Genomic DNA, 15,015 nt, shown 5'->3' with positions numbered 1-15,015 from the left:
TTTCGTAGGCACCTTAGCAGGGAGTTGGATTGGAAATGAAACAGTTGGGACTCAAATCAATGCTCATACAGAATGCTGCTGTTTCAGGCTGTGAGTTAACCCCTTGTGCCATCATGCCAGTTCCTATCCTTACTTCTTTGTTATTTATCATTCACCCTGAAGTACATGATCCCATGTGGCTAGGTGTTATCATCATCCCCCATTTTCCAGAATATAGAATGAGCCTCAGAGAGGCCAGATCCCCTTGCCTGGTGAGTGACAGTCATGGCCTGGTCCCTAGGTCTGTCCTGATACCTGTGCTCCTCCCTACCACACTGAACTGCCACCCAACCACATTAGACATACAGATCCAAGCCCACTAACACACTCTGGGGGGCAGAGAAAGGGGCATAGTGACAACCATGGGGTCTACACAGAACCATGTTGGGTCTCATTAACCATGGGTATGCCAAGCCCAAGAACAAGAAGCCATCATGAAGAGCTCCTGAGGCCGAGATGGCCATATAGCCGGTTCTGGTGGCAGGCAAGGGACCTGAAAGAAACTAAGACCCAGACCCAAGAGGGCTAGCTGAAATCAGGAGAGACAAACAGTCCTTGAAGGGAAAGCAAGAGACCATGAGAAGACGGGCAGCACAAACAGGCAGCTCAGATGACAGCTAAGATCAGACATCTGGAGGAGAGATGAGAGAAACAGGAGAGGGAAAAAAAGGCAGGCAAAACAGAATACGGCCCAGTAAGCAGCTGGTGAATATGAGGCCAGGGAAGACCTTGGGGAGTTCTTGACGCCTTTTGAGTTACTGTAGCACAATACTTGGGGCTGGGTAACTTTATAAAGAAAAGAGGTTGATTTATTTGATGGTTCTGGAGGTCAACGGGCCTAAAGTCTGCAGGCAATCCTCTTGCAGGCACAGAGTCCCAAGACAGCACATTCACATGGCAAGAGTCAGAAAGACTTGTGTGAGCCCTCTGGTCTTGGTGTCTCTCTCTCTCTCTCTCTTTTTTTCCTGACAAAGCCACCAGGATTCAAGATTAGGACTCTACCCTAGTGAGCTTATCTAATCCTAATCACTTCCCGAAGCCCTCACCTCTAGACACCATAGTTGCAATAAATTTCCATGTTCTAGTCCCTCACAATAAAGAAGAGTTTGTCACATGAAGCCTTGGTGACGGGGGTGGAAGGGAGGAACAGCAGTGTCCCTATCACCACGCCATGACACTGTGAAGATGATAGAAAAGTTAGGGCTTTCTCACAATTGATGGCAAAAACCAGGGCTTTGTAAACATTGTCTCCCAATAGAAGCCAAATCTTAGCGTGTGGAGGTGTCCTCTCCATCACTGGTTTTGAGTTTACCTTGTAGATTCCGTTTCTAAGAATCATAAGTTCTAGGAAAAATGGAAGTGACCATCAAGCAAGAGCTGAGAGCAATGAACGAAGTTGCTTCTGACTGTACCTTGCCGTTACCTGGGCATAGTATGTCCATCCTAGTGCATGACTTCTGATAAACTGAACTGACATCCACGTCTGAGCTCCCACCCTAACTAAGTCTTCCTTCTCTGGTCTAACTCCTTTCCTATGTGGCTAAATATCCACCACCAAACCACACTTGTATATGTCGAGAGGAAGACAGAAAGGACGGGGGAAATCCTGCTGTTAAGAGATACTGCTCAACCAGTCTGCTCCTTTTGCCCCAAGAGACAGAAAGTCACAACCTGGAGTATGGCTCAAGACTTTTAGCATGCTTGGTGACCTTGACTACTAAAAATGTGGTCTAGTTGTTGTCCTGGAATCAAATCCTGTCAGTTCAGTATAGCTTTGTCTTAGGGCAGAATAAGTTACAGGGAAGGGGTAACACACATGCCCTAAATCCCACCCCCTCCTCTGCCAAACCGCTAACAAATACAAAATGTGGACTCTTATTGGAGCAGAGGTGATGCCAGCTGTGTAAGCTAGGACTCCTACCATGGACAGTAGCATGTCATTCTCAGTCAGTGCACACTCACATGGTTCTGTTCAGGGTTATGCTAAAGGTGACATGTGGTTTCCAAGTGTTGACAGATTTCTGTCTTGAGCACCTATGATGCATTCATAACATCCCATGGACTGAGTGGGTAAGCTGGAGCTAAACGCCCCACAGCCCGGGCACTTCCATCTGCTGTACGTGCAGGCCACACTTCGCAAAACAATATGCCCTTCTTCACCAATTAGTGAATACTAGAGACATATAGAAAGAACTCTGAGATGATGAAGATGTACTTTGTGTTGTGACTACTGGGAAGTTCTGACCAAACTGAGATGCACACTGTGTAAATCTTCCCCCATCCTGCTGACACTACCAGTATGAATTGTGAGTCAGAGATTTTCCAGAAGTTTCTATACCTACACGAACTGTATCTGTCTGTGAGTGTGGACTCTTGTAGATACCATTTAAAAGCAGGATTTTTAAAAATGGGGTATCTACCCAATTTGCAAATGGTTAACACTTTTTCACAAGTGCATTTTTTGTGTGTTATTTTTAAGGCACTAATGCAGTCAAGTAACTGCATAAATCACAAACGTCCTCAGGGGGCTGTAGAAATGTCCCCAAAACAGTTTCTGGTGAAGTATTTGTGCACTGTGGTTAAGGCCTCTTCTAGACCCTCCCCTCAGTCACTGCGGACCCCAGCCACGTCCGAGGATATCTCCCATAACTTCTAGGAACCTATGGCCCGTTATCTACACTGGACTCAGAAGTGGGCAGATCAATAGAAATCTTTTTTTTTTTAATTGTTTATTATTTAACTTCAGTAATTACATTGTATTATGTGACACAATTACATAGATACTTGGGTTCTCCCCACCCCTCCCCAAACCCCCCCACCATGGTGGATTCCTCCACCTAGTTGCATAACCACAGCTCAAGTTCAGTTGAGATTCCCCCATTGCAAGCGTATACCAAACATAGAGTCCAGCATCTTATTGTCCAGTCAAGTTCAACGGCTTCTTAGGTATACCCTCTCTGGTCTGAAGACAGAGCCAGCAGAGTATCATCCCAGTCAATTGAAAGCTCCAACATACCATCAGCAAAAATTTACATCATTATGGAATTAATTGACATAGTAATGAGTAACCAATATGTTAAAAGTAAATGCGAGTTCCCAGTCACCTTCTGTGACCACCTCACCTATACTTCAATTTTAGTTTATACACAACATATAACATTCAAAACATAACATGTTATACATAACATCACATCATCTTAAATTAAGGCAAACATGTGGTATTTAACCTTTTGGGATTGGCTCATTTCCCTTAGCATTATGGTTTCCAGTTTGGCCCATTTGGCCACAAAGAACTGCATTTTGTTTTTTTTTAATAGCCGAGTAGTATTCCATGGAGTAGATGAACCATAGCTTTCTTATCCAATCCTCTGTTGATGGGCATTTTGGTTGCTTCCATGTTTTTGCAATTACTGATTGTGCTGCTATGAGCATAGGAGTGCATGTTGGTTTCTCATAAAACAAGTGTTCTGGATATATTCCTAGGAGTGCTATTGCTGGATCATACGGTATGTTGAATTTGAGTTGTTTGAATATTCTCCATACTGATTTCCATAGAGGCTGTACCAGCCTGCAGCCCCACCAGCAGTGGAGTAGGGATCCCTTTTCCCCGCAACCTCGCCAACAAGTGTTGTTGGTGCTTTTATTCATGTGGGCCAGTCTTACTGGCGTTAGGTCTTGACGTACAGTCAAAAAAACAAGACAGAACATGGGCATTCAGCGCAGTGATTGCCATGTCCCTCTAACTAAGGTTTTCCAACGCTGTCCCCGAGACTGTGAGCGGCTGGAGCACAGAGTCCATGGCTTCTTTCCAGCGTGGATTTGACCACGCCGATGATCCAGCTAACCCTTCCCACGCGTTCGCTCTGCGTGGACACAAGCAGGCGGGCGGTCCACCAGCTGCTCGTCCCCTCTTCGCCACGTGGTCGCGGGGGCGGGCGTGCGCTGATGACGTTCGTAGCACGCGCCGGGACGGCTGCCGGCTGCCCGGCGTGAGAGTTTGTCCGCTTCTCCCTCGTCCCGGAGCCCGCAGCCCGGCAGTCGCCAGGTCCCAAGCCGCGGGGTCCCCCGGCTGTGCAACATGTCGATGCTGGCCGAGCGTGAGTGTGGGGTGCGCGGGTGCAGGTGCTGGGTGGCCCTCACGGCGCCCGGAGCGGCAGGGACTGGGGTGGCCGGCGCGCACACTCCGGGCAGGGGTCTCGGAGGCCGGAATCTGGGCTCGGCGTGGCTCGACCTCTCGGCCTGTCGTCCCCAGATAAGTTGGCCGCGGGTTTGCTAGTCTGTCCGACTGCGAGGGTCCCGAAGACGAGCTGCGGCACGTGCGGGGTCCCGGAACTGGCTCTGCCGCCTTCGGTCGTGCGGGCACGGGGGGCTCAGCCTCCTCGGTGCGGGGAAGGCTCGTGCCAGGCTGTGAAGTCCTATTGTTGAAGATGTTGTCGCACCAGGAAAAGAGGCGAAAAGCGTTAGAATGTCAAGCACAAGACGTTAGCCTTGGGGTACGGCACGAGAGGTGGCGGTGCAGGGTTAGGGAATAATTCCAAGATTGATTTTTGCTTGGTTGGAATTACCCCATCCTCGGAGGCTTAGCGTCAACATCCTTCAGTTGGTGTTGGACGTTGAAACACCCGTTTTTGGAGAGAAGTCGTTTAATTCCTTATCTGGGGAGGCTACTGTTGAATGGTATCTGTAACTTAGGTTGCTGCCACCAGATGGCAGTGTGCTTTGCCCACGACTAGCCGGCGCTTCACTTTTCAAAGTTGAGTCGTGAGCCGCTGTATATTCGCATGCCAACGGCAACTGCCACAGGGATGTTGTGAAATCAATGCTACCAGCAGCCTATTGTGTTAGAAACCACCGAAGGGCTGGGAGCACCAGATGAATGAGATGGGCGCTCTCTTGATTCTGCACCAGCAAAAAATGGTTTGCCCCCAAGTCATTGATTTGGAAAGCGGCGACATGGATGCCCTTGACCACAAGGGAAGCTTGCTAGACTCTGGGTGTCCAGGTTTTTTGTTTATTTGCTTGTTTTCTCTGGGAGCTGGTCATGTAGACAGCATTGGCCTAGCTTTGACCTAAGGTCTAGACTTCCAGGTGAACCAGGTGCTCATCAAAAACCACATTATTTGGGCCCCGAGAGTCCCTCCTGTCTACTCTGAGAATGGTGAATGCTTCTGAAATCAGGACTGGTCCCGTGAGAGAGGCTTGCAGAGGATAGGGGTGAGGCCTGCCATGTCAGCTCTACCGTGGTGTCAGCTGGACATAGAGCTGTCTGTGGCATTAGAATAACCACCTCTACTAGAAGTTCAGGGAATAAGTTATGGGTTTGGAGCACATTCAATGAGAAGGAGTCATTTGTAGGTCTTGTGTAGATGGTTGCAGGTCCTAGTGACTGTTGTACAGTGTGTGTTAGGGATGCTTGTCAAAGCTTGGGAGTCAGTAGGACCTGGATTTGTGTAAGGGTCTGATTTTTGCTGGGGGATGCTTTAGGCACATTTCTTTCCTGTAGCCCCAGATTTTTCTCTGAAAGAAGGCGATAACATCTCCCTTCCTTGGGTTACTTTGGATCGTCCTTCATGTGTGTGAAGTCTCTGGCATGTAGTAGACAGCAGTGAACAGGGATGGTTACTGTTGCTTGCTTACTCTGTTTGGTGAACCGGTGTTAACAGGTGTTTGCTGTTGCCAGTGACATAAGTCGAAGGCTCAGTGTGGTATATCAAGTATTTTCTTGCATTTACGGCAAACATTTTAATTTTATTCTTATAAGGTCAGTTTGTGTTCTGAATTACTGAGGAAATCAGAAGCCACCATCAACCCATTAATAATCCTCTCTATGGGGAATCTGATACCATGTCTAATAAAATATATGTAACGTGTCGTGTGTGTGATGAGACATGTTTTCATTTACAGGTCGGCGGAAGCAGAAGTGGGCTCTGGATCCAAGAAATACAGCCTGGAGCAATGATGATTCCAAGTTTGGCCAGAGGATGCTAGAGAAGATGGGGTGGTCTAAAGGAAAGGTATGTGAGAGCAAAGTGGGGAAAAACGGAGCCAGTTAAAGAGGCTATACATCCGGACATTCCAGACATACATACATGTGTGACATCCATAGGAGACTGGGAGGAATTTGTGTTAGATCCATAGTGACTTTACAGAAATAAGTTTTAGTCTGTATGTGATGACAAAATTGGATGTGAGGATATTTGGGGTGAAAATTACATTTATTTTGGAGCAGAAGGACTTTGAAATCGTTGCATAATTTTCCATAATATGCATTTCCATCGGCTTTCTGAAGACCCTTCTAAATGTCAGCTCTTTTATTATGTAAACTGCTGTAAGTAGAAACTTCTAAATTTACTACAAACAGCATCACACCCAACCGTCAGTTTCCTATTGCTAAGAGTGATGGTTTATTCCCCTGTGTAACTAGATTACAGATGCCTTCTCTTTTGTCACATTCTGTGTATTGCTAACCCAGGTGGAGTTTCTGCCGTGTCTGCACCTAAGTGGTTCTTGTCATTGTGTGTGGTGAACTTGTTGTCAAACCAGCAGGCCTTGGCTTTGTTCTCCTGCGGTTTAATCCACTAACAACATTGGAAACAATGGACTACTTTCTCCTTGAAATACTTCCCTCTGGGCTTCCACAGCACCCAGTCTCCTGACCACACTGGCCACTCCCAGAGTTGATGCTGGCTCTTGTTCAGCCACCAGCCATTTCCTGTCTTCAATTCAGGTGGTCTTGTTATTCCTGCACCATGCTTTCAGCTCTGTAACAGTCCCCTTCTGTCCTCTGTGCTCCAACCTTAGAGATTCATCAGTTTTCTGCCTGGAGTTTTCCCCATTTCCTATAAAAGTTTCCTTTTCATAGAAGTACTCCATCCATGACACAGAGGGATGCTACCATCTGTCTGCACACACATGTCACACTTGGTTCCTCAGCTGTTGAACTTTCCACTCCCCTAATTGATACTCTTCTTTATTCAGACTGCCACGCTGGTCTAGTCCCTGCCAACCCCTCAACCTCTCAGCAGCCTCTCAGCTGCTTCCCTGCTGTGGTCCAGTTAATATAAGACAGAATAAATTTTAAAGATCTGGAAATTAAATTATATCATTCCCACTTAAAAATCTAGCAAATTCCTACTGAAACTTCCAAGAATGTCCCATTTGTGAGATCCAGCCCCTTTCTGTCATCTTACTTCCTCTTGGTCCACTCTGCACCAAGGCCTTTCCCATTTTGCATCTTGCACTAGTCTTCCCCTCACAGGGGACATCTTCCAGAGGCCGGAGTGCTGTTTGATGCAGTGGACTGGGAGTTCTCTCCTTCCTTTCTCAGTGTCACTTTGTGAAAGTATCTGATGGGCAGAGCTGTGGACTCCTAACCCCTCCGATGGGCCTCTGTTTTGTAGCAGTGGTCTGCTGCTGAGCATTGGCCAGAGGTATGTACTGGTAGTGTTGGTGTGGGCCTTGTGTTGGTCTCAGTTGGAAGAACTGGCATGTGTTACTGGAAATGTCTCCTGGCTGTTACCTTCTGAGCATCCACTCAACTATGTTCACCATTAGGGCCGTCTTCTAGATCCTTAGTAACTAATTAAACAGTTGATAAAAGATGGAAAAGGGAATCTCTCTACCTGAAACCAAAAAATGCCAGCTTTGTGTTTACTCTCTCCAGGGTTTGGGGGCTCAGGAACAAGGAGCCACAGAACATATTAAAGTTCAAGTTAAAAATAATCACCTGGGCCTTGGAGCTACGATCAATAATGAGGTGAGCAGCATTGTGCCTGCTGGCTGTCGTCCTTATATAATTTGATTTTGTGAATGCGTATGAGCTATTAATCCACTCACACTGATTGATCAGTATTATCTGTGCAAATGTGCAAATGTGTATTGACCATATTTTGGATAACTAAAGATCCCCATTTAAGCTGAATCTTCATTGTGTCTTTCCACTTGCCCTGTTGTCCTTGAGAAGGCTTTCCTTGCTCGTTACTAAGAGAATCAGGTTATTTTTTTTGCTGAACTTTGCAAAACATTTTCTTCCTATGGGAATACTCATTTCAGAGCAGCAAGGAATTTTTGTTCTTACCCATGTTCCAATATTAGCTTGTATCATTGAGGTTGATGACCTGTAATTTAGAAAGGACTTCGAGAAAGTGGAGCTCGTGTCTGCAGCTTTAGTCTGACTTTCAGTGTATAGCAGCTGAATTTATTCACATTTGTTTTTGAAAATTGACGTTTCAAAAATGTAACACTGCCACTAAAAATTAGTGGACTACAATGCTTTTCATTTTGATTATCACTGTTCCCTTTGGGAAGTATCAAAGGTGAAAGTGTTCTTCCTATACTGTTGTAGACAGCAGAATCCGGCAGAAAATTGAAAGAATTACTTTAGGTAGGTTGAATTATTTTGATTTGTTCAGTAGTGCTAAATGGATTGGTATAGCACAGATTTTCTGAACCAAAGGAAAGAATTTGTGCAAGGTTGATTTTGAATGTAGCCTTTGACAGACAGATAACATAGACTTACTTATTTTCTTTGGAGATCCACATTTTCTTATAAAATCAGATTGTTGTAATGAGTTTAGTAGCCAGCCTCTGTGCAAATGCATGCATAGTGTTTCAGGAGACAGAGTTCTCCCTTGTCCCTTCTAAAATTGGAGCTGATGCAAGTCATTACGGTTGTGCCAAATATTTTTTTTTTAAAGATTTATTTATTTTTATTGGAAAGTCAGATATACATAGAGGAGGAGAGACAGAGGGGAAGATCTTCTGTCCGATGATTCACTCCCCAAGTGACCGCAACGGCCAGTGCTGTGCCGATCCGAAGCCAGGAGCCTCCTCCAGATCTCCCATGTCGGTGCAGGGTCTCAAGGCTTTGGGCCATCCTCGACTGCTTTCCCAGGCCACAGGCAGGGAGCTGGATGGGAAGTGGAGTTGCTGGGATTAGAACCAGCGACTATATGGGATCCCGGGGCACGTTCAAAGCGAGAACTTTAGCTGCTAGGCTATTGCGCTGGACCTGCCAAATATTTTTAATACTCCTGGTCAAAGAGGAGAGTTTCCATGTCTCACTGCTGTTGGCCTTTGAGCCATATTATTTCCGTAAGTGGAGAAAAAGGATTTTGTTTTAATATTTAGCACATAGGTAGCCTGTTGGTTTTTGAGTATAGGTTGGCTAGGAATAAGTCATCTGCATTTGGACCCAGGGTTTGGCCAAAAACCTCTTCTTTAATGCTGGTCCAGGTAGATCACATTGCTTGAATCCATGTAGATTTTTTTCAAATATTATTTTAATGAACCATTAAAAATTGTATGTTAACTATCGGATTTTCTTTACTGCAAAATGTATCTTGTTTTATTCAGTACAGGTAAACTCCAGGCTTTATGCTCCTTGTTCTTACGGTATTTTCAGGATAACTGGATTGCTCATCAGGATGATTTTAACCAGCTCCTGGCTCAGCTGAACACTTGTCATGGGCAGGAAACTGCAGGTAGGAAACGTTAGTGTCGTCAGTCATCAGATTTATAGAAGATGTCATCTCAGTGTGAAAGGTCTTTATGGCGCTTTATTGTAAGCAGCTGAACTCTGTGAGTGAAGTGGTGAAAGCTATTGCAAATACTTATTTCTGTTTGTGTTTTAATGGTGTTTTCACTCAGTGAACGTTTAGCCAAATGCAACTCTTTTCCCCATTAAGAATTTGAGCCTGGTAAGATGAATTGATTCAGTTTATATCGGATTTGATAAAGTGATCTTTCCAGGAATACTTAGTTATGAGCAAGATGTTTTTAAAATGCAAAGCAAGGAGGCCTTTAAGCAGTAGCCAGTGAAGGCTTAATAGGAAACCCTTTGTCCTGTTGATTTCAGCCTAGCAGCATTTGTTTCATTTTCACAATTTGTAAGAGGCTCACATTGCCAAGGAAGTCACATTTGTTGCTAAGGGCGGGATTCTAGGCATATTTCATAGCTGAGCTGCATGAGGGGAAAAGAGCAGCATAGCCTTTCTGTGTAAAGAGGGTGGTACCACTGTTGGAAGAGGGAAGAGCAAGGCTGATGGGGCCTCCCCACCCCGCCTCTGGCCATTTGGCAGAAGTGTAGAGTTTAGCAGAAGTTTTTTTCTCATTGGCTGTGTGGAAGACAAGGATATAACTTTAATTCTGTTGTATATTCATAAAGAAGTCTAGGCTTTTTTTCTGAGACTACTTTGTAAAAAATGTAATATTACATATGGTGAAATTTACCATATGTAATACCATATGTAGTTCAGTGAAGTGTGACGTTATGTTAAGTGCGTAGGGTTTTGATGCGCTGCTCTCATCAGTAGGTACACAGAGCTCTTTTTGTGTTGTGAAACCAAATCTCTGTTTCCACTAAGTGTGGCTCCCCAGACTCAGTCCCTGCTCACCACCATTCTACTTTCTGTCTTTACCAGGTTTGACTACTTTACAAACCGTACAGGGCTTGTCCCTTTTTTTAAAAGATGTTATTTGTTTATTCACTTATTTTGAGGGCTGATTTATTTTTATTGGATAGGCAGATGAGGTTTATGGAGAGGAGAGACCAAGAGAAACTTCCAACTTCTGTTTCATTCCCCGAGTGGCCATAACAGCCGGAGCTGAGCTGATCTGAAACCAGGAGCCATGAGCTTCTTCCGGGTCTCCCACATGGATCCTGGGTTCCAAGGCCTTGGGCCATCCTGTACTACTTTCCCAGGCCAAAAGCAGGGAGCTGGATGGGAAGTAGAGCAGGTGGGACACGAACCAACGCCCATCAACTAATTGAGCCATCGCTCCAGATCCAAGATTTATTTTTATTTGAAAGGTAGAGTTACAGAGAAGAGAGACAAAGAAAGATCTTCCATCTGCTGGCTTACTGCTTAGATAACCCCAACAGCCAGAGTTGAGTCAATTCAAAGCCAGAAACCAGGAACTTCCTCTGGGTCTCTCATGTGGGAGGCATCCTTTGCTGCTTTTCAGCCCATAAGCAGGGAGGTGAATGGGAAACCAGGACTTGAACTTGTGCTGAAATGGGATGCTGGCACTGTGGGCAGAAGCTTAGTTTACTATGCCATGGCACCGACCCCTCTCACTTTGCAGGTTCCTTTTCTGCCTGAGGTGTACAAATGTCTTCAGTATTAGGAAAGCTGCTGTGACTAATCCATAGACCACTAGAGGGAGCCAGTCACCCTGCTGTAATTTGCACTATGCAGGGGTGCTTCCATTTCAAAATCAATCCAAACCAGGCCTTTTAAACTGCCAACTCCAGTCCTGAAATGGCATTTAGAATATTTGTTTAAGGGACAGCATTGGGGCCCAAGCACTTTCATTCTCTTTTTTTTTTCCAGCTGCTTCAACAGGGAGATGGATTGGAAGGGAAGCAACTGGGGCTTGAACCAGTGTTCATATGGGATGCCCATGTTATAGAGGGTGGCTTAACATGTTGTGCCACACTACCACCCCTGTGACCATCTTTGTTTCTTCCTTTCTCTCTCTCTCTCTTTTTTTTTTTTTTTTTTTGCTGTTTTAAGATTTATTTATTGTTTAGTTGAAAGATTTTTAGAGAGAGGAGAGACAGAGAGGTCCTCCATCTGCTGATTCACTTCCCAAATTGTTGCAACAGCCGGAGTTGAACTGATCTGCAACTGGGGTCCAGGGACTTCTTCCTGGTCTCCACGTGAGTACAGGGGCCTAAGGTCTTGGGAATCCTCTGTTGGTTTTCTAGGCCATAAACAGAAAGCTGGATTGGAAGTGGAACAGCTGGAACATGAATCAGCACCCATGTGGGATACTGGTGCTTGCAGGCAAAGGATTAGCTTGATATGTGACTGTACTAGCCCCGTGACAAGCTTTCAGTCTGTCTTATCTGTATGTGCTTTTTTGAAAGAAAAAGATGCTCTAGGAGTGGCATCTTGGAGTGCTTATAGCACTCAAAGCCAAGCAATTGAGATTGACATTTAGTGTTACTGTTGATGAGATCACAGAAGTTAACTTTGCTTTTCTGTTTTTCAGCCTTCATTTCTAACATATATGCATGTTTCTGTACAGTTTTATCTCAGTATAGATTCACACTGTCACTACCACATAAATATGCAAAATTATTCTGCTACCACAAAAGGGCTGCCTTGTGCTGTTTCTTTGTGTTTGTTCCCACCTTCCATCCATTGACCTCCTATACCCCATTTTCATACCTTTCCCCCTGGAAACTGGCATTCTTTATCTGCAATTTTGGCCCTTAGAGAATGTAATATAAATGGGATCATATAGTATGTACTCTTTATTGATTAACCTGTGTAGTTTATTTGTTTTAAGAAATTCTATTATTTGAAAGGCAGAGTGATGGAGAGAGAAAGAGGAACAGACAGAGATAAACATATATCATCATTCAGCTATTGGTTTCCTCCCCAAATGCCTACAGCAGCCAGGACTGAGTCAGTCTGAATAGAGAGGGCATCACTCACTGCTTCTGAGGTGCCTTTGCAGGAAGCTGGGTCAGATACTCTTGACATGCGATGCAAGGGTCCCAGGCAGCAACTTAACCTGGTGCCGCAAAGGCCACTGCTAAGTTTTTAATTTGAAAGACAGACAGAGACAGAGCTCTTTGATCCACTGGGTCACTTCCCAAATAGTCTGCAATAGCCAATGCTGGACCAAGGCAAAGCCAGAAGCCCAGAACTCAGTCTGGGCTAATGACCTGAATGACAGCAGTCCATCACTAGCTGTCTTATGTCATGTGCATTAGCAGGAAGCTGAATTTGGAAGCAAAGCCAAGGCTTGAACCCAGGCACTCCAGTATGGGATGTGGGTATTCCTAGTAGCAGCTTAATCATTGTGCCAAACACTGTCCCCAGCTGACCATTTTAGTTATTTGAGAGACAGAAGGAAAAACAGCCAGCCAGGCAGAGGACTCCTATCCCTGGTTCACTCCCCAGATGTCTACATCAACCAGGGTTCAATTTGAATTTCCCATGTGGGTGGCAAGGACCAAGCTACTTGAGCCATTCCCTGCTGCCTCCAGGACGTGTGTTAACAGGAAGATGTAATCTGGGGTTAGACAAGGACTTGAACCCAGGCATGGATGGTATGTTAACTGCCCTGCCAAACACCTACTGCTACATTGCTTTTCTCCTAACTAGAATGTCATGAGGTCCCTCGAAGTGGTTGCATGCCTCAGCAGTGTGGTTCTGTTTATTGTGGACTAGTGTTCCAATGCAAGGATACAACACTGTGCTAAGCCATTCATTCACTCATTGAAGGAATTTTGGGTTATTTCTATTGTTTCATTGCAAACAAGGCTTATGTGGATGTTTGTGTGAAGATTTTTGAGCACATTGTTGTTTCTCTTCCTCCAAGGTTTTATAAATCTCTATAGTATAGTTTTAAAAATATATGTATTTCTAATCAGTTGCTTAGAGTTGAGTAACAAATAGAAGGACTTCCAAAAATTTTGTTTGGATAAGACAGTTTACTGGATGAGGATTGATTGCATGGAGTTTAATGGAATGGTTTTCACTTTTAAGACTCCTCTGACAACAAGGAAAAGAAATCTTTCAGCCTCGAGGAAAAGTCCAAGACTTCCAAAAATCGGGTTCATTATATGAAATTCACAAAAGGTAAGCTGAAGTATTTCTGTATTTGTTTTTGAAATCAAAAGCTGTTGCTGGCAGTGGCTTCTTGTTTTCTGTACAGAATGAGGACTTATAATCCCTGGGATTGATTGCTGTCAGCAGTGTTACTGTGTCTGCATTCTTGGGGCCGCTCAGGGGTCTTGTTAAATGAGAGGAGCCAGGTGAGTTCAGACTGTGAGGAAGTGGAGAGAAGAAGAAATTATAGGAGACTGTGTTAGAACTTGTTGTAACTTGTTGCTCAACCCTTTAAGTCATATTTTCTTAGTTCTCAGAGCTAAGTGTTAGTGCTTAATAGCCCTTAATGCTCCAATTTAGAGACATTTATGTTCCATATCGAGATCTCCAGTGTTATAAATCATACTCCCAAATTGACACTTGTATTGTACCACATTGTTTCTCCAGTTCATGGAGTGTTGACTTGGATATTCCATGTCTGTTACGAAGGTGGGGTTAGAAAACATGTTTGAGAACCAGATGGGAAGTCCTATGTAGCCTCCATCAGCACCACTCCCAAGGCCCCTTCGCAGGCCTGTTGTTTAGGAGTGCAGTCCTCTGTAGCCACTGGGTGGCAGTCTTGTTCTGATAAGAAATAATCACCTCCCCAAATGTTTTCCCATAAAACAGTATCATGAATGAAATGTGCTTTCCAGGTACAAAGTTCTATTTGTTACATAATATACTTAAGGTATAGTAAGTCTGATGTTGACTTTGCTGTGATACCTGGTAATTATTTGTTGGTTTTCTAGAGTAGAATGGTTCTATGTTTCTACTTCCATAAGCCGGGAAAACCACATTGCTTTGCTTTTGCCTTATCAAGCATGCCTGGGGTGTCCTTAACTCTTGGAGGTAGGCTGCATAACAGTAGAAGCTGGAATACCCACTATTGTGAACTCTTTTTTTTTTTTTTAAAGATTTATTCATTTTATTACAAAGTCAGATATACAGAGAGGAGGAGAGACAGAGAGGAAGATCTTCCGTCCGATGATTCACTCCCCAAGTGAGCCGCAATGGTCAGTGCTGCGCCAATCTGAAGCCAGGAACCTGGAACCTCTTCCGGGTCTCCCAGGTGGGTGCAGGGTCCCAAAGCATTGGGCTGTCCTCGAGTGCTTCCCAGGCCACAAGCAGGGAGCTGGATGGGAAGTGGAGCTGCCGGGATTAGAACCGGCGCCCGTATGGGATCCCGGGGCGTTCAAGGCGAGGACTTTTAGCCGCTAGGCCACGCTGCCAGGCCCTACTGTGAACCTTGATGGGGTTTCTCATTTGAGGCCACGATCCCAAAAAGCAGGACTGGGTTTAATTCATATGACAAGACACTACAGAGCTGAGTGGGTTTGGGAGCTGAATAGCTTAGGGATTGTGTGCA

At 44.8% G+C, this 15,015-nt stretch overlaps 1 protein-coding gene and 1 long non-coding RNA gene across 2 annotated transcripts in view; one reads left to right on the top strand and one right to left on the bottom strand.

The window, feature by feature from the left end:
* The window catches only part of LOC131481395 (uncharacterized), a 28,742-nt gene extending 27,157 nt beyond the window's left edge, over positions 1–1,585 (bottom strand). Inside the window, exon 1 of the long non-coding RNA XR_009246293.1 lies at positions 1,086–1,585. This is a non-coding gene — a long non-coding RNA (uncharacterized LOC131481395). The remainder of the gene's footprint in view (positions 1–1,085) is intronic.
* A 2,435-nt stretch (positions 1,586–4,020) lies between these two features.
* Positions 4,021–15,015, top strand: part of PINX1 (PIN2 (TERF1) interacting telomerase inhibitor 1) — a 74,977-nt gene continuing 63,982 nt past the window's right edge. The window contains exons 1-5 of the mRNA XM_004579296.4: positions 4,021–4,136; positions 5,944–6,053; positions 7,703–7,795; positions 9,443–9,521; positions 13,545–13,637. Of these exons, the coding sequence (XP_004579353.2) occupies positions 4,118–4,136; positions 5,944–6,053; positions 7,703–7,795; positions 9,443–9,521; positions 13,545–13,637 (394 nt within the window). The 5' untranslated portion in view covers positions 4,021–4,117. The remainder of the gene's footprint in view (positions 4,137–5,943; positions 6,054–7,702; positions 7,796–9,442; positions 9,522–13,544; positions 13,638–15,015) is intronic.

This window comes from Ochotona princeps, chromosome 11 (assembly GCF_030435755.1).
Source record: "Ochotona princeps isolate mOchPri1 chromosome 11, mOchPri1.hap1, whole genome shotgun sequence".
Lineage (NCBI taxonomy): Eukaryota > Metazoa > Chordata > Mammalia > Lagomorpha > Ochotonidae > Ochotona > Ochotona princeps.
Note: the sequence above shows the minus strand (reverse complement) of the source record. Positions and strands in the feature narration are given on the sequence as shown.